This window comes from Helicoverpa zea, chromosome 18 (genome assembly GCF_022581195.2).
Source record: "Helicoverpa zea isolate HzStark_Cry1AcR chromosome 18, ilHelZeax1.1, whole genome shotgun sequence".
In the NCBI taxonomy this organism is placed as follows: Eukaryota; Metazoa; Arthropoda; class Insecta; order Lepidoptera; family Noctuidae; genus Helicoverpa; species Helicoverpa zea.
In genome coordinates, this window is record NC_061469.1 from 3,409,159 (window position 1) to 3,429,596 (window position 20,438).

A 20,438-nucleotide genomic window follows, 5' to 3' on the forward strand; every position below is an offset into this window, starting at 1 on the left:
ATACTACTTAATGTAATATGGATACATAATGTTATTATGTTGTATATATGTAATGTTAAAATTAAGTTAGCCCGCTGAATACAAAGTACTGGGTAGATTTACGAGTGGTGTAGATTTGTAAACTATTTAAGCACCAACACTAATCTAAAATACAAAAACCATTTGACAACAATTTAATAGTATTTATTCAATAATCTTATCTATAATAAAGCTACACTACAAAAGTTCCAAGCACACTAGAATATATCGGAGCCAGTACTCTTAGCCCTTCGTACTGCTTCATCGGGCTGTAGCTTTTCCTCCTCTGATGGCTCCAGAGGGAAACCATCTTCATCCAACTTGCCAGCTTTATAGTCAGTAACTATCTTTTTCATGTAAACTGCGTCAAATAGTTGCTGAGGCGTAAACTCGCTCTGAATAACATCAGCGGCCTTGTACGAGACATAAGGCTTTAAATCGCAGTCTTTTAAATCTGGAACGATTATTTCTGGTATCATCTCAGGTACGGTAACAAAGCGGCCGTTTAACTCGTATCCTACATCACGAACTCCTCGCCTATCAACCTCCAACTCCCTGTTTTCAGTCATCTGCTGTTTACGATGAATACGTGAACCCCTCTTATTAGCGATGACAAACTTTCGAAAATTCCTCTTGCCTTCTCTCGGAGCTGACACGGAAATGCTCCTCTTCGATATGAAGTTGATTAAATTTGTTATTTTAGACATTTTCTTTCAGTAAATATTATTTTCTTTCAGTAAATATTACTTTTTCTGCGAATTTATAGGTTATGCTAATGTCATTGTGACAACTGATAATTATTGTTTTTGACGCATAGTCTTTTGAGTTTTTAGTGTTGTGAAAACCGGTATTTTACATAGGTGAATATATAATGACTTCGCTACTTTAAATAATTCCTTGAATTTCTGGGTGGCATTGAAATGAACAGGGATCTATCAGCTTTTATTATTAACATAATGAAAATCGTAGTGGTGAAAATCCCGAGGTTTCCCCGATACAAGTTTGTTAGCGGGGTAGGTTCTCTTGGGTTCTCGAGGGGATTCGGAGATTTGTAAAACAAAACAAAATTCGCATTCATATAATTTATTGTAAAACTATACACATAATTTATCCTTCTATTATACTCATTGAACACCAATACATATACATACATCCAGGAAAAAAAAAGAAATAATGTTCATATTACAAATATTGCACTGCTGCCATAATACCACAACCAAATAACAATTTTCATAAGACAAGCAGAGATTCACAAAAACATCATTCAAAGTACACTTTGGTAAGCAAACGTGAGTGTTGGCTAATCACAACTGCAGAAAACAATAAAAATACAGATAATAATTCATAAAAAATATCGACATAAATGTTATTTAGGTCACTAGGGTTTACACATATGCGGAGCATGAGTAGTTTATCGAATTCGGTTAATTGATATACATAAAAAAGAAAAAAAGCACAATCACATTACTTCACGTAAGCAGGCAATATTTATATTAAAAACAGCCAAGGAACTTCATAACTGTGATGTCACATTAAATAAAAATAATATCGCGATTTCTTTTGTACACGTTACATTTCAATCCCTAAACGTTAAGAAAGAGCTGAAAGTAATAAAAACTATCGACTATCGACATTTTGTGCTCGCTATTAAACACTAGCGATTTATCTTTAAACAGAGATAATCAACCTTTTGCTCAAGTAAAATGACGAGAAAACTTATTAATCTGACACTTCACAAATTCCCTAATTAGGTTTTAGATCTTATAAAGTTTTGGTTACATGGTACATACTTCTTAGCAAAAGGTTGATTACAGCTATTCAAGGGCTAAATTAGTCTATTTTGCGACAAAATCATAATATTTTCACTAGAACAAGTAGCTGCTTCACTTCACCTATATTTTACATTGGCACTGTTTTATTTAGTTAGCACCTTCATAGTTGTTCACATAACAGTCGTTATGTATTATTATTGCAAAAATGTGGAGCATATTCGGAAATACCCCTAAATCTGGTACATATTTATTGATGTATGAGTGATTTTCTATTGTTTGTTGAGCACTTCATTAAGAGTAAGAGATGTTTAACAACATAGAAGATGAAAAACCGAACATACCCGAGAAAGACATAACATGTTACTTTTTATTGTCCAAGGGAATGTCAAAAACAAGACTATAGCAACCAGTATCACATTATTAGCCGAAACATAAAAATCATAAACTCATTCTATAATTCCACACTCTTATACCGAAATTTCATCCCACATATTTTCGTTGTTCACTTAAGTTAACTTTACATATTAACTTTAAAAACATAGGTACATTTAGAAGTCATATTTAATCAATAAACCTCACAATATTTTAACAATTTTACAAATTCAGAACACATTTTCAATTTTACCGATAAAAGTAGAGACAGGCGGTGTAAAAACCGGTGTTAAACGAAATTCACGTTCACTTGAAACAACATTGGCATTTCGCTTACAGACAAAGTAACTAAGGAGTTCTTATCACGTCTTGTCCACTGTGGTCAAGTTGACACTGGTCATGTGTCAGCTGGTCTCTCGTCATGATGGTTGTGGTCCAATTCCTCGAGGTTATCGCTGGAGGAGTGGGTCATGTCGCTGAGTTCGTCGATTTGTTTTTGTTTTTTGCGAACGTTCCAGTGCAGGCACTCGGCGAGAGAGTCGAACCAGTCGGAGATTTGGTCCTGCGCGCATATTGACGGGACGGGGTACACTGACGTCGTCACGTACAGGCTGTTGGTGGAAAATTTGGGTATAGTTTATGGTCTCCGGGGCTTTGAATGGTTAAATGTTTAAAAGATGATGATGAAGTAGGCATTTCATATTTCGAATAGGAATAGTTGGTTTATATTTTTGGGATTAAAAAAAAAAACAAAGTTCAAAATGATGCCATTGCATATTGAATTCCTTAGAGTTGACAAAAAATATTATTTACATTATTCATAAAAAAAAGTAACTACAAAAGTACAAAAACCAAATTAAATTAATCACAAATAAATTGACATGCATGATGGATATGACAAGTGACTAAAATAAGTTAATGTTAGATAATGTTTAGTAAATACATGCAAAGCAGAAGCATTAAGCATATTGATCTACACTAATAAAATCTACTCCTTTATATAGAAAAAATCTAAAAAACAACTGCAGCCCTTCACCAGATATGCTACAACAGTCATCAAATAACTTTGCCGCTCCAGAAATAACTGCGAGATGTCTCGCGCATGCGCAGTAGGACGCTTCCAGTTATCATGAAGTCATTAGTGGACACTTGAGAGCAACAAAGTAATTTGACAAGAACTGTAAAGCACATAGATCCCTATAAACTTTCCCAGCTTCACAAAAATGGATGTTCATGAATTTAAAGAAAGATTTTATGACCACTACCACTTCATTCTTTTGAAAATAAAAGAGACGGCATTGTTACTTAATCATGAGATATAAAATTGCAAAAATCTGACTCTGCGTCTTTAATATACATTTGGAGCTATTTATTTGGTTGAATATCATTTTAAATAGAACTCGACTCGAATTACAATACAGAGCTAAAATTTTTCAGAAATATGACCCAAAATTGATTCTTCCATTGAGTATGTAATCTGTGATGATGCCGTCTCCATAGAATGTGTGTAAGTTACCTATCGCCCGGCCTGAGCGTGACTTGCGAACGCCCGTCGAACGACACACTGGCGGCACTACGCGCCTCTAGCGTGGGCATTATCTGAAACAAGCCCGGACACCTCGGCTGAATTCTACCATTCTACCATTTGACTGCGTAAATGACCTCCTGTTCAAAGGTCTCTGTAGATAAAATTTGGAATTTTGCCTAAATTTTATGGGTCCTAGGGTTCGTATTTCGTATCTTAGTGAAGGGGAAGTTTTCTTTTTACTTATAAATAACTATGTTTCTGTTATTTGGTTAATACATACTTACTATGATATAGTCCTAATTATACATAAGAACTATCTAGAGTAGACAATAAGACAACAGTAAATTAGTGACCAACAGCACTATATACATATAATATTAAGTAGACATGCGTTAACAAGCGTATAGCGGCGTGCTTAGAGGGGGGGGGGGAGCAGGTACCTATCTCCGTGCTGCAACGCTTGTCGGTTGCGCCCGTCGAATGACACCCACATCGCGTTTCGCGCGTCCGGGGACAGAGCGATCTAGAATTTTATTTAGTTAACTATGGGGACATTAAAAAATAAATATAATTTAGTAGAAAAAATATACGAACCTGTGAAGAGAACAAATCAAAATAAATTTTATACCACTTCAATTGGAAACCAATTTTATTTGTATTGACATACAACCTTTTAGTCATTGATATGTCTTAGGACATAGACAGTGTGTTCCGTTGCGGATACCTCGATTTCTCGATTCTTTTGCGGCTGTTCCCAATATTTTATCTATCTATTATTTTGCTTACTAGAGATAGGAGGTTGACATAACTTGTATGGGACTGATGTCAAAATTCTATCTGTAGAAAGGCAACCAACAGACTGATAGATATAATATTGGGAAAACCATGGATATAACATGGAACACCACGGGCATTTGCCAATCGGAATTCATTCTTAAAGCCTTATACATAAAATTGTAACTACCTTGAGTTCGACTCCAGCGGGTACAACGATAGGCCTGAAGGAGAGGGAGTGGGGGCAGATGGGCGTCACCATGATGGCGGGAACTGACGGGTGTATCATGCTGGCGCCGGCAGCCACCGCGTATGCTGTGCTGCCAGTTGGCGTCGATACTATTAGGCCTGGAAATTGAAATACGTAATTTTAGTCGACTTATTTTCTGGAAAACTTCTTATTTATTTATAGCGTAAAGAAGAACTTACATAGGCAATGTACATACCTAAATGCAAATGGGTTTTCACGTAGCCCAAAGGGTACGTACAATATTATTTTGCATAGAACTCCTTCAATAAGAAGCACATTTGAACATCGTGAGCAGCTGTTACAGGTAGTCAGAAGACAGAAAGTCTGACTACCAGTTACCAAGGGGTATCGGGTTGCCCGAGTAACTAGGTGGAGGAGGTCAAAAAGGCAGTAAGCTTCATGTAATACACTGGTAGGCATCTGCATCCAAGTAGATTGGAAACGACCCCTACATAGTTAGCAAAAAGACTTGGCAGATAATTTTGCTACCGTCGGCCTTTCGGAACATGACGAAGAGAATTTTGAAAAACGTGTAGGTACTTATAAAATGTTACATAGTTACTTTTCGTCTGAAGCTAAAAAAAACCATTTCGTTTATAACGCCTCAAGTCTCAAAACAATAGCCTGTTTAAATCACTTATTAAGTTTCTTACCGTCTCCCTGTACCGAAGTGATATGCTTCCCATCTAGAAACAGGTCGATATTGGACAGGTAAGGCGAAGGTCCCCGATCTACCACCACCTCGTTGAGCACCAGTATCGTAGTGGGCTTCTTCTTCTCTTTACCGTCTTTGTCGTCGCGACTCTTGCGCAAAACCACGCATTGTAGACGCGAACGTAACGTTAGGGCTGCGTGACCTGGAGATGATTTAATAAAGATATTTTTAATCAAAAAAAGGAAAACATTTATTGACACAACACCACACAAACACAAATAGGAGACAAGAAAGAGTATTTAAAATTGCCTGGCGGTAGTAGTTATTGAATGATTTCTGATCATGGGAAATGGTTCAAAAGTCGTAGTGATGAAAGGACAAAATTTTACTGTGCTCTGGTCTATGTGAGGTAGACAAGTAAGACAAGTGAAGGTAATTTTTTCTTTTATTAGATTTTATTATTTAGTTATTTTTACAGCAATCCATCAGATTCTTCATTACAAAAGTACACTCATAGATCAAGTATTTGACTAATACAAGTGTCAGCCTTACCTTCCAGAACGTTCATGACTTGATCCTGGAAGTTATTGAACTCGAAGGGTGTTAGGAACCCTAGAGAACCCAAGTGGAATGCCATCACAGGAGGGACTGATTGCTGGAAAGAAATATTAAAGTTTTATGTATTGAAATCACGGAACAGAAAAATAATTATGAGAGCAGGTCTTTTAAAAATATTTTCAAGAGCTAAGGAAACCTCACTCACTATAAAGCATTTTTCCAAACTCGATAACGATATTTCAGCTATGTGTCAAGGGACTGTTTATACAAACTATTTATCGTACTAGAACATAGTGTGGATTTGTGGATCAAACTCATATTCACCAATTTCTCATCAAATCTAAATATTCGCCATACCTAAACGAATTCATAGGTCTACACAACATCTATGCCACTCACCTGGAACAGCGAGCTCGCATGCAACAGCGTGCCATCACCGCCCAAACAGATGATGAAGTCAATCTTATCTGTGAGATCATCAGTGCCAGCCCTGAAGGTCATCAGCCGTTCCTTCACTGAAGAGAAGTCTCCGTACTCGGCTAACAGTCTGTCATCCAAAACTGCTGCTTCCACGAAGACTACCATGCTCTTGTCCTGGAATTAGAAGCTATAATAAGAATAGGGGATTTTTTGTGGCTGTTCTGAATCTTTTTTGGCATGTGGGAGGATCAATGACAAAAAAAAAATTGCCAGCCGTAGGGATCTGTAGTGAGAATCGTTCTTCTTTTTCTGAAGACAATTTCAACTTTTTTTTCTGAAGTTGCTAAATTAATTTTGTTTGTATCATTTCATCAGAACCACTTTTAGTGTGCTTGAATTTTTACCCAGTATTTTAATGTTTTCCATTATTTTTATTTGATAATGTATGTGGGTAAGTTTTCTCTATAATTATTTAAACTTCATTCACTTTAGTTAGACTGAACTTATGTATCTGCTGGAGTAAAGGTACTGTAAAACAAAGTATGGAAACTTTAAATTCCTCAGATCCCCATTCGTATAAAATAAATTGTAACATATTAATATAAAATACATGAATGAAAATGACGAACGCATGCATGCAATAAATGTTGGCGAACGACCAAATTCCAGTGATTCCATTAGATGTATTATTCATAAACACATGCATGTGTCGTGTATCCCACGTGCTTATAATCATTAAGGTAAACTGTTTGATTTCATTATAAATGTATGCTAATTCATTATGTTTGTTTTTATTAAGTTTCTAGCTACAAACTGCTACTGTTTGTCGACGCTTCTAAAGGGGTAACTTCATCCTATACCGGCATAAAATATAGACTTTGTCATTTGAGGATAGTGTAGTTTCAGAACAGTGTTTTTTTTTAAGCTAACAAACAAAAAAATAAATCAACTCTTTACCTATACTTATAAGAAATAGTATAGATACTATGATAATTTATTAAACCTACATTTACTCATAAGAACGTTGGTTAAGTTTTTCTAGCAGGTAAGTACATACAATTTGTTTTTATTTACATACATCTTTGATCACGCAATGGTTCAATAGAAACTCTAACTACATACCTAGTAGTATTGAATGAGATTGTGCCATGGTTGTAGTTACATCATCAACACAACAAATCGTAAAGATCCGAACGAGTAAGCAAATAGAATACTATTCATTCAAGTTCCGGCTATCTTGTTTATAGCTAGTTTTAATTTCCTATAGAAAAATGTAAGGTCAACAGCAAAGTCCATCACCATCTGCCTAGCCATTTCCCAACTACGATGGGATCGGCTTCCAGTGTAACTGCGTGCACCTGTAGTATCAGTGTTTTACATGGAGCGACTTTTTATCTGACCTCCACAATGCAGTTATAACTTCCAACCTTATAATTTCTGACTACTAACGGTCATGAATTGAGAATATAGTAACTTGGAGACATGAGAGCATCACCAAAGTCCCTGAACACAGCTTTTGCATTTGAGATTTTAGGGTTCAGACATTTTGTAATTATGATTCAAGTCAGCAACCTGACTGGTACATAGTTCTATGTGCTTAGTCCTCTATTGTTCTAATTTCAGAAATTATCGAAAACTAAACAAAGTTTTCTTAAATTCATGTAAGAACGACCACATATGGCGTACACAGTAGACATTGCTATGAATCGTCAGTCCTCTGGCGTGACAACAATGGCCGTCTCTCATTAACATTGTATGAGCTTCGATCAATAAGCGGTTGGCGTTTATGATTCAATTTCAACTATTATGTCCATCGGCTATTTACGTCGGTTTTATATTTGATGACAGGCTGTTCAAGTTCATATCAATCAATAAAATTTGTGTTGAAAAAATGAAAATAGAAATATTAAACTTTTAAATATAAAAACAAAAAGTCATTGTATTTTATATTGTCTAGATTTCTTATGTATTGTATAGTTATTCAATGTATATTATGAATTTATGATACACTATATAATTTATATTATTAAGTTGAAGGAATGAAAAAACGATTGAATCTAAAATGTTTATTGTTATTTAGATATTACATGCAGTTCCGCTTTTTGCGTTAGGGAAAACGGCGTGACGGACCGAGACAATATCAACTAGGTACATAGGAAAGTATAGCTCGTAAGGATAAGAATTTATATTGAAAAGTGTAAATGGAATTTTAAATTTATTTTATTTTAAATATCAAAACCTGTTTACATGTGTTAGATACAATCAGGGAGTAGTCTCGAACATACATAAGTGCAAGCAAAAACAGCAGTACGGGTAGGTACTTATTTTGTCAATAGTGTAACTTTTTTAGGGTTCCGTACCTCGAAAGGAAAAAACGGAACCCTTATAGGATCACTTTGTTGTCCGTCTGTCTGTCTGTCTGTCTGTCTGTCTGTCTGTCTGTCTGTCTGTCTGTCTGTCTGTCTGTCTGTCTGTCAAGACCCTTTATCTTAAGAACACGTGAACGTATCAAGCTGAAATTCACATGAAATACTCGGGTCTATTGTCCCTTTAAGCTGTGAAAATATCAAACTTCTAAGCCAAGCCAATCAAAAGATACAACCGATTATGTTGATATTTTCAACAAAATTTCGACACTCGCAAAGGAATCAAAACCTACAGGGTACTTCCCGTAAACTCAGAATCTTGAAATTTGGCATGAAGCATTGTCATATAATGCAAATATAGGAAAAATTGCGAAAATCTCATTTTTTTTGTTATATAATATAATAAAAATATTTTAATAAAATGAAACTTACTACCTTATTTCTCACGAACGAATAAAGGTACCAAATTGAAATTTATACCAAATACCTAGGTCTATTGTCCCTTTAAGCAATGAAAAAATCAAACTTCTAAGTTAACGCGATCAAAAGATACAGCAGTTTTACCGACACCTTAGACGAATTTCCGTCACACGCTAGGGAATCAAAACCTACAAGGTACTTCCCGTGAACTCAGAATCTTGAAATTCGGCACGAAGCAACGTTATATAGTACAGATAAAGGAAAAATTACGAAAATGATAAATTTGAAGTTACATAAAATATTAAAATAATATAATTTTTGCTTACATGACATAAAATATTTTTTTAATAATTATAAACTTACTACTTACCCTTTTTCACATGAACGCGTAGAGATATTAAAGTTTTGATAAAAAGTGAAATTCATATCAAACACTTCTTAAATATAATGGCCTCTAAACTGTGAAAAATTTTAAATCATTCAAAGGTCATTGGGCACCTTAGTATGGAAACCATACCCACGGCGGATACGAACGAAATATAGCACAGTATAATGATAAAGGCTCTGATTTACTATGGCATTAGTCGCATCAATGTGAACCATGGGAATCTAGAGAAAATCAGGTGTAAACATCAAATATTTTCCTCATTTCAATGGGGAATTTAAACGACCACGTTTGACGGATTTGAGAAATTATTTCTTTGTAGTGAAAGAGTATACTCGCCGTTTATTTCCATTGTCATCAGGTCAGGATCTGATGATGGAAATCCTGAGAAATCGAGGGCAACTATCAGAAATTGTAGGCATGCATAGGATTTAAACTTGATTCTCAGATGTATGTCTGGTGATACTATCAAACAGTGAAGGTTTAGTTAGAGCTTACCTGATGATGGAGACGTGAGAAAGTCGAGAGAACTCCTTAACGGTATGTTTTTAGTTACGTCGTGTTTATATTATTCGTATTGACGAGAACTTTTCACAAAAGTTAAAAATAAAAACTTTTTACAAAAAAAAACAACTTCTAAAAAGAACAAGAAAACTGTTTATATGCATCGGTCTAGATCTCGGTGGTTAAATAAATATAGATGCATCCTTTAGACCGATGCACCTAACATCTTTTTAATTTCTTTCTTGCTTTTGTTTTCTTGTTGCTTTTTTATGTTTGAAGTTGGATTTGTTTGTAAAATGCTACAAAATAAAATAAAGCCGACTTTATAAAACAAAGAAAGGGCCAGAATTACACTTTTGTCAAGGCTCTAGAAACGTAAAGCCAGCAGCCCCGAATCCTACTCTCTAGAAGTCGTTGTTACAATTCGACAGCTACAAGTCGTCAGGCGGTCTGCTTTAACCCAAGTTAGTAGTGAATTCTCATCACCTAAAATAAAATAATCTCCAACACAAGGTTACGTTATAAATTGTAAAGGAGTTCCCATAACTATATCTGATCTTTGCTATCGATCCCACAATGGCAGTCAAACCTATCTATGTGGAAAGTCTTCGCCAATACGAATAAAATAAACCCAAACACGTGGTAGTTGCAACATACCGTTCAGGAGTTCCCTCGACTCTCTGTAGTCTCCATAATCAAATCAGCTCCAAACCTTCACTGTTTACCAGTACCCTCAAAAATACACTCACATGTCTGGTTATGACTCGATGCGTGCCTACAATATTCAAGAGTTGCCCTCGATTTCTCAGGGTTTCCAGATCCTCATCAGATCCTGGTCATCCGAATTGGCATCTTCCTTCTTTATGAAATTTCTTTAACAATCAAAACTAGCATTGCAACCTGTACAATCCTCTGAAACTGCTTGTCTTTTATATTTTTCAAACGATCCTGGATATTCGTCTCGATGGAATTTTAATAAAATATTATATTCAAAGAAACGTCTTACCATTCTCCACGATTTAAAACTACTTTGATTCATGTCCGCCACTTTTTACAAAGCGGGTCAGATATGCCCAATGACCTTTAAGACATAATTAGTTATTTTCAATCAAATTTCTGAATGATGACTATAAAATGTTGTATATAAATAACTTTAATAAAATAACTTTTACAAGGTACTGGCCTACTATTTTAGTTATATTATAAAATAAAAAATATTAACTATTTTGACTCTCACGAAATTACCATAACTAAGATTGTTCTAAACTTAACGGTTGGCGCGAAACTCACTTTTTATCTATACAGAATTTGTACGGAACCCTCGCTGCGCGAGTCCGACTCGCACTTGGCCGGTTTTATTTAGATAAGAAATAATAATATCCCTAGAAATAGCTGAAAAGTTATAATGAAATAAATATTTTCATCAATTCGAGCTTGCACTTTCCTATTATTTGAGTCAATGAACTAACTGACTTTAAGCGCTTATAAACTATAATTAGGACACAGTTGAATCACGTTATATTAATTTGGTACATGGTACCAAATAATAAGTTTTCTAGATGAACCAAATGTGTATCAAAGCAAACGAAACATTTACAAGTATCAATCTTATTAAAATCTTGCCATAAATCCTAAATATGAGCGTGGTTTCTATAAAAAATATTTTAAAACTAGCTGACCCGGCGAACTTCGTACCGCCTAATTATTGGAGGCTTTAGTAAGTCACAAACACACGACTTTATACTTTTTTATTTTTTTCCTTATTTGCTCACCGTTTAGACCTACCCTGGACTACGACAAACATTTTAAAACCAAAATCAGCTCAATCAGCCCAGCTGTTCTCGAGTTTTAATCAGACTAACGAACAACAATTCATTTTTATTTATATAGATATGTGTTTGTGAATCAAATGTGCAGTTACCTGAATATTTTGCAAATCATTCTTATCTAATTCTATAATATCATCGCCAAGAGAGGTACTTGTATTTGTCAATTAAAATGTAGTAGCGACCACAAGTGAATTGAGGAAAGATATTGTAAATTTAAATTCAAGATAGAATAAAAGAGGAAAAACTTAGTTTTTTACCAGCTTTCAAAATAAGCAATATTTTTACCAAACATCCAAACAAAATTGACATAGTCTTCCTAGACCAGATGTACTTTGTAACGTATAACATTGGCGTGATATGAAATTATCAATGAACCAGTACGGTTGATAAACTAGCAGCTGTGTTGTCGAGTCAATTAAATATAAGTAAGTAATTATAACTCTAACGTAGATGAGTTCGTAATATCATCATTATTGTAATATCACGCTAGTCTATGCAGTTCTAGAGATTAATACTTATATTGATGATACCTATACTTAATGTTAATAATGTCAATTCATTTTATGAATGATTGCATAATTTAGTATGGAATATGCTCTTGGAATTCCTTCTTACATATATTGGCCGTTTAGGGTAACTATATAACCAATTTATATAATATGTACTTAATAATGATTTCGTACTAAAATACCAGTTAAAAGTTTCGCCATTATCACTGACTAAGCAAGTGTCGGATTGGATACTTTATTCTGATGTAAAATTCCTCGGTATGTATAAAGTTTCCATGGCATTTATTAGTCTACCTATGCAAATAAAATATTTATGTAATCATAATTAATTAAACCGCAACAATTATCGCGGTTAGGTTATTGTTTTTGTTGTTGATTTTTGCGGATGGTCTGGCAATCCAGATTGACGACAAAACAACATTTTAACATTTCAAATATGGGGCACACCTACTATTACCGGTAGAAGTCGTACCTAAATTCAAAAGGCGCCATATGGATCCATATCATCTTCCGGATATCAAGACACTATCATATCTCGAGTGCTTCGCAAAAATCTGCTGATTTTAGAATGAGCAGTGGCGATTTTTTACATGATGCAGAGTATGTACCTATGTAATCATGAAATGTATCAGACTCTTCAAACGATAAACACATCATTACGTGCCCTGCCATAATAATCTCTTTTTTAGATGAGCTGAGGATTCTATATTCCTTAGTTTTGTTCGGTTGTAAAGGTAAAATGCTCCGAAACTACTGAACTGAACACTTTCACTGTTGGGTAGCTACACTATCCCCGGGCGACATACAGGCAAAATTTTATCCAGGTACGTAATTTCCACGGGAAGCAGGTAAAACAGAGGGAAACAGCTAATAACAAATATAGAAAGAATTCGTAAAACCTGGTTCTTCAATCCTACCAGATATACGTGTATTGCTGTGGAGTTTGTTGCACCGCTTCTTCTTCCACGCAAAACAAATAGGGTGTGATGAAGGGTGGGCGTTTTTGGGGGACTGTCTTTTGCTTTTGACGTTCGAAAACAGTTTGCAGTCAAGTTTGAATATGAATGGCGAAGGGTGGGCGTTTTGAAAAAAAAAGTGCCGATTCATCAGAATAATTTGAACTAACAACCCGCCTCGTTTTCGTACGGAATAACAGTATTCCCCCACTACTTAATGGATGGTTATTAAGTTATTATACATATAAAACTTCCTCTTTAATCACTTTATCTTTTGAAAAAAACCGCATCAAAATCCGTTGCGTAGGTTTGAAGATTTAAGCGAACAATGGACATAGCGACTTTGTTTTCCACTATGCTGTCTAAACGTTTTTGTCTTTGGACTCACATGAACCAGCCAGTGCACCAGTTGCACGAAAGGCGCCAGGATGGTGGCGTCGTGCACTTTCTTGATGACCAGCACCGTCAGCGGCGGCTTGTACCACGTCAGCCGCTGCGACGCCGGGTCCTGGATTTGCCTGCAATTTTTAGAAGGATACTGTTGAGATATGGTCGCTTAAAGGACATGGTTTGGATTGAGGTTGTGCTTAATACTAATAAGTACTTAAATGACTTCATGAACATGTTGGATTGTAGATGTTCTTGATAATACTAATTTAGATGGTTTTATTGAGTTTCGGATTTAAAGAAATCGTTATTTGGGAGCTTTTGGAATGTTGGATGTTGCTGTAACTTTTTTAGAGTAAAGGATACCGAATACCTTTCATCTTAATCTACCGTTACATATTTAAAATAAATTCTTATTCTGAAATATTCTTTGATTTTGTATGCTTCTGTTTTATAATTATTAATGTGACGTTAATCCACGAGGCCGTATTTTAAGCCTAGCATAATTTGAATAACTTGCAAAATACGGAAGAGGTTACCGTATTTTTCCCGTGCGAGTTAGTGACGTCTATTATTTACAATAAATAAACCGAATCAACGGCCTTGACTGATCAACTGTAACTGAAGTGAATGAGGTAATAAATAATCACGTAATTTGTTGTGAAGGTAAAATAAAAGTTAACACACAATAAGTTACTCTGTACTGACGAATTGTTGATTGAAAAAACTTGTAGGTCACTGTTGACATTTGTTTTCTATTTCAATTTAATTTTTGTATATATATATATACAACTTAAAACTAATACAGTGCATCAAAAAATTGCTCCTCATCGCTGTCACTGGGTAATGTACCCAAAAGACTGGCAGCATTGCCACGTTGGATGGCAATGCTCAACCTCTGTGCGAAATAAAAGCCAGCCTTTGGGTCCCGGGAAGTGTCAACCAGGCGCTGGGAAATATCCCTGGCAAGAAGGTGCGCCCTCGGACCCCACGGCCCCAGAGTTTCAACCCCAAACGGCTCAAACATGTAATTGCCTATAAGGTTACTATATTTGCGCCGCTTGAGGTTCTCTGCTTGTGCAGCGGCGGAGCCAGCACAACATGCAGTTCCGGGAAGGTGAGATGGCGCAAGAGTGTCGACGCATGTCGCGTCCCACACTAAAGTCCTACCCACCTTCCACGGAAATAGCGACATGCCGTCTGGTCTCTTGCCATCGTCACGTGCCAAGCCATTTGGTTCGAGTACGGCTGGCACGCCGACGGCAACAAGAGCGCGACGGATCACGTCGTTTATGTTGGCATGTCGTGGTATGCGGCCGGCACTCCGGCTGCACGACAGGCCGTGGTGACCGAGGCTGTTGACAGCTTCCCCGCAGTGGCAGCGATGAGGAGAGCAGCATGGAGCACCTAGTCGGAGGCAAACGACGAGTAGTATAAGTAGTATATTCTTTATATATAAGTTTATTTTATTTTATTTTCAATTAATGTAAATATGTATATTGTGAATAATTAAACTCTTGTTGGCTTTTTAAAAAAAAAAAAAAAAAAATTTTTGTATTGGAATTGTAAAATTAAGATGTCAGAACGTACTTGAAAGCTCTTCACATAAATTCACACGTCTACCGTTTTGAATTGAGCGTAGAGGAATAATACGGCATCATGATTTTCGTCAACCAAGGGGCATTTCGGCTAAAGAAGACTGAGCAAAATCGAGCTTATCCAGAAGTAATCAAAGCCTACACAAGAAATGATACTACTTATGAAGGGTAATTTTTGTCATTTTTTAAATGAGGTTTCTGTATAAAATGGCAAAACAATAATTTAGTTTTTGTTGATATTTATAAAGAAAATTAAAGATGGGACACTTACATAACCATGGCCGAGTTTTTCATTATCCTTCCGCATGGTCCAAACTGTTGGATCGGTGACGGTGCGTTCAGGGACCGCGTCCTTCTGTAAAATATTAAACAGCCTGTGAATATATGCATATGCATACATTTATAATAATGTATTAATAATCTACTTTACATATATGTACATTATAAGTTGGAATAATCTGGAATTGTCGATCGTTGACGTGTAAAAAATAAAACGCATTGTCTTTTTATTGCCCTTGAATTATTTATTTTCCGGAAAGTTTGTATCATCCGGGTATGTTTACTATGTACGAGAACAGCTGTTTTTATATAATTTTGACAGGTTATTATTTACCTTCGGATATAATTTCGCTGTTTCTGTTTGCTTTGAGCCTACGAACTTTTGGCTATAATGCGACGGCGTATTTAACTTTTTAAGAGTCCAGGGTTTCTCGAAAGTCCTTTCTTTAATTAAATGCACATATTATTATGAAATGAGCATTCGAGATACTTATTATGCAATTGGCATTTGTACTTTAAACGTTGGTTACGTGTCATAATATGACTTGGTGTAAACGTGACAAAAATATTGGAACTAAACAAATATGTAGCAGGTAAAGTACTATTATAATAAATAGCCCGTGTGTCAAGCTTGTTTTAAGCGACATGAAATTGTTGAAAAATCAACGATATTAGATACCTTCTCAGATTTTCAGATAATGTCATGTATGATATTATGTATTACACCATGATGACACCTTTCATTCAAGGGCTTGACAATAAAACTATGAGTTTGATCTTATTTGGAGTACTCAATAAGAATTTCGTTTAGACCTTGCTGGACGTATTTTTATATGAGCTCGATGTCATCCTCATCCTTCGAGCCTTTTTCCCTACTATGTTGGGGTCGGCTTACAGTCTAACCGGATGTAGCCGAGTACCAGTGCTTTACAAAGACCGACTGCCCTATCTGACCTCCTCAACCCAGTTACCCGGGCAACCCAATACCCCTTGGTTAGACTGGGCTCGATGTGCAGAACAATAAAACCACATTTGATTGGTATAAAATAATGCCGAGACGACCACTTTGCTGGTAGTAAATAAATCATTGTATTTTTGTAGGTACTAATTTATATAAGTAAGTCATGAAAAAATTAGGCTAACCCATATAAATAGTTAATTTCTTTTATCAAGCAGCTGTCACACTTTACTTATATTCTGAGAACATGATATTGCACGCGAATTTATATGATAAGTACAACTACATACTACATATATGTTTACTATCAACAATGGTCTTTTTGTCCGTAAAATGAAATAACTTTGTGACCTTAATGTGGCTCACACGGTTGGTTTTTACGGAATGCGACCAGTTATATGTTTTTGCAGTCATCGGTTTCATGAATATTTAAAGTAAGAATTAAAAAAGATATTAATATGGATATGATAATATAGTTTTTGAGGTAACCAAAATTTTAATTATTTTATAAAAATAACGAGTTCCGACCGTTACCATGTGTTTTTAATGTATAAATACAAAACAAAAAAAGCCTTTGCTGTGTGCAAAAACGTTGCAAGTGAATTTAACTTTTTGTTTCCCTACAGATGAAGATAATAAATAAACACAATATTAATATCTAGATACGATAAAATATTATTTAAGGTAACCAAATTTTAATCATTTTATTAAAATAACATGTTCTGATCGTTACTATGTGTTTTGTAAAATGTATAGATAAATACAAAACAAAAAAAAAACACTTTGCTGTCAAAACGTTGCAAGTGAATTAAACTGTTATTTTTCTCAATTTTTCCTACGAATTAAGATAAACATAATATAAATAAAAAATACCTGAACGTGTGTACTATAAAGTATCCATTGGTGAGTAAAACGTACGCCACAACAGAGTTGAAATACTGAACTAAGTACAAAACAGCGCGATACACAAACCCAAAGCGTGCTAGTACTATAGTATGTTAATTTAATTTATTTTATTCATGTACAGGCAGCTCTGGTTTTATATTAAATATTTTTTTACAATTAAAATTATATTTTTTTATATTATTAACAAGTAAGTATCTTATACTCAATGAAAAGTAATTGGATGACTTTTTTAAATTTGTAGGTATTGTGTAAAATATTATATCTTCGATAATGGATAAAATACTACAAACTCATCATATGATAAATGATGAAATATCGATGATAGCATATTTTTCTGACCTTAATTCCAATTTGGCAATGAGGTATGATTAGCGAAAACCTTATAACAATATATCAGCAATTAATAGGTTTATTATATTTATAATTACACAATATTTCAAAATATTACGTCAGCAACTGTTGTTATTATTATTTTTACTAAAGTCTTCGTACTTATTGTAAATTATTGATAAATGTCAAAACAAATACAAATTGTTTAGTAGTTGTTTCAATAAGCCTCCGCAGATGGTAAACAAACGTAAGTACAACAACTTATCACTTGAAGTCTAATAATATCACAGAGCACTTAAATAAGGTGACTTTGTTTATACACAAACTTTGTTTATAAAATTTACAGAAACTAAAATAATATTTCTGTTTTTTAAAGACGACATAAATATTCTACTTTTTATATAGTTTTTGTTGATTTTAGTCTAAATAGCATTATTTTAAAATGTATAGTATTAACTACGTGGGAAACATTAAAAAAATAATAATGCGATATTATCACAGCAAAAAACATAAATAGGTAGTAAGTATCCAGTTTAACATGTATTCTTTACCTTGAATGAAAATCGTTGTTTTTTACAACATGCTGTATGTATGTAGTTAAACGACTATAAGAATACAAAACATTATGCATAAGAACTTAACCTTATTGACGTTGGTTAATGAGAAAAACATGACAGTCAGCACCTGAACGTCTTCGGGAAACTTGTTCCAAAAAAAGCTTGGCAAAAAATTTAAATCCACGTCCACGGTTTTCATTTATAGCAGCCAGAACAACTTAATTGACATAATAAGTGTAAAAAACTGAAGTTAATGAAACAATAGTACTGGGAACTAATACCATGAATTATAAATAGTGCAAGTTCATCACTGTTCTTAAAAAACATGCATAGACGAATTTAATAAGCTGAAACTGAAAGAAGAAACGAAAACATTTTTTTTCCTTTGATATGTTTCAGAAGACTTTTTAAAGACTATTTTATTTTAATAACGAAACTCATTATATATTGGGTATTATTTTTCCAGATTACCATGAAAACTCTTGGGCTTTATGACCTAATATCCTTTTCGAACTATGTTTACCCAAGTCCTAGGGCGGTTTCTCGCGGTCTCACCCGCGTCCCTTGGGAGCTACTGCCCGATAAAATATAGCTAAAGAGTTTAGGATACTCTAGCTAGGGTGCAAAGAAACAAAAAATGGTTGCTATTTATTATATATGTAATAAATTTCAGAATTGCATTTAATGTTTATGATTACCTCATTAAAGTTTAATGGTCCTTGTACGTATATTGTATACTTACGATCTTTTTAAATTGGGTTTTAAGATCTGTGGTTAATGTTAATCTTTTATTTTTATATTTACGACATCCATAGATTACTATTATAAAACAATACAACTCAGCTTGTGAATTTCTATTATTTGTTATTTTATTTTATAAATAGCTTTCTTGAAAAATTACTGTTCAGTACTCGTGTAATAATTATAAACTAGGCTAGATACTTCGTGGTCCGTAGGTACTTTTGTACGGTTTTCAGGATTTATTGATGGTATTAACACGACTCATGAGGATTTCGACGTTTTCCTGCGGTCTTAGCCGTGTCCCGTGCTGAAATATAGCCTATGTTACTCGCACCTTAAGTGTAGATTTCTAATGGTGAAAAAAAAATATCCATTACAATCAAACCCATTTTTTTCCTCTTTATAATATTAGTACAGATATCGTAAAAGGAACAGTTTAGCTAAAAAATCAGGAATTACCAACTACACAGGCAGTGGATTTGAATTTTTTTCGAGTTTGATAGTAACCCATCAAAGAGATATTTACACATAGGTATATGTATATTTTTTATACTTACTTATTTAATAAGTGCCCAGTATTTCCCTTGAAACAAGGACGAAACGTAATAACAGTAAGTATCATGTATAATGGACAGTTATTATTTTCCAATTACAAAATAATTTGATTAAAAGTGACTGTTAGTTGTTACTCGCAGTCATTAATTCAAAATACATTAATTCATGAGTATTGAAGGACACGGTCAAGTAAAGTTGCTCTTTACGTACAAAAACCATTGGTACGTGAATATTATTTCCGTGTTTGTTTATCTTCTATTGCGGTTTATATAAAACCTAGCGGTTTTCCCGCGGTTTCACCCGCGTCCCGTGGGAGCTACTGCCCGCGCCGGGATAAAATATAGCATATGTTACTCGCAGATAATATAGCTTCCTAATGATGAAAGAATATTTAACATCGGTTCAGTAGTTTTTGAGTTTATCCATTACAACCAAACTCTTTATAATATTAGTATAGATACGAGGGCGGGTCAATAAGTCCGTGACTTTTTGAATTTCTGACCTCTTTACTGAAAAAGCAACACTACTCCTGTTAACAGGCATCTATGAGGTGACTCCTGACAAAATTTGAACTTGCTGCGTCAGTTAGATTGTGTTTGACAGCTATCTTTATCAGACTACCCAGTAATCTGAGGAAACAATGGAACAAAGTGAATTTCGTGTGCTCATTAAGCATTATTTTTTGCGAAAAAAAACCATTACCGAAACCAAGGCTAAGCTTGATAAATACTATGGGGACTCTGCACCATTGATTTCAATCGTAAAAAAGTGGTTTACTGAATTTCGTTGTGGCCGTATAAGCACTGAAGAT

At 34.7% G+C, this 20,438-nt stretch overlaps 2 protein-coding genes across 12 annotated transcripts in view; both read right to left on the bottom strand.

The window, feature by feature from the left end:
- Window positions 1-161: 161 nt before the first annotated feature.
- LOC124638793 (39S ribosomal protein L41, mitochondrial) lies at window positions 162-800 on the bottom strand. The gene has a single exon (XM_047175893.1). It carries the CDS (start codon window positions 723-725, stop codon window positions 237-239), a length of 489 nt encoding a protein of 162 aa, XP_047031849.1. The 5' UTR covers window positions 726-800; the 3' UTR covers window positions 162-236.
- A 285-nt stretch (window positions 801-1,085) lies between these two features.
- The window catches only part of LOC124638768 (NAD kinase-like), a 42,461-nt gene continuing 23,108 nt past the window's right edge, over window positions 1,086-20,438 (bottom strand). For 6 of the 11 annotated variants that reach the window (XM_047175856.1, XM_047175857.1, XM_047175858.1 and 3 more), the window contains 8 exons: window positions 15,573-15,656; window positions 13,705-13,834; window positions 6,327-6,521; window positions 5,922-6,024; window positions 5,368-5,571; window positions 4,655-4,812; window positions 4,131-4,213; window positions 1,086-2,773 (listed from right to left, as the gene is read on the bottom strand). In XM_047175856.1, the coding sequence (XP_047031812.1) occupies window positions 2,560-2,773; window positions 4,131-4,213; window positions 4,655-4,812; window positions 5,368-5,571; window positions 5,922-6,024; window positions 6,327-6,521; window positions 13,705-13,834; window positions 15,573-15,656 (1,171 nt within the window). In that variant the 3' untranslated portion in view covers window positions 1,086-2,559. Of the gene's footprint in view, window positions 2,774-3,678; window positions 3,762-4,130; window positions 4,214-4,654; window positions 4,813-5,367; window positions 5,572-5,921; window positions 6,025-6,326; window positions 6,522-13,704; window positions 13,835-15,572; window positions 15,657-17,411; window positions 17,436-20,438 lie in introns of those variants that run through there. The other 5 variants (XM_047175859.1, XM_047175854.1, XM_047175862.1 and 2 more) reach the window with 3 other exon arrangements.

Coding starts and splice junctions, on each gene's coding strand:
- LOC124638793 (XM_047175893.1), bottom strand. CDS start 725: ATGTCTAAAATAACAAATTTAATCAACTTCATATCGAAGAGGAGCATT.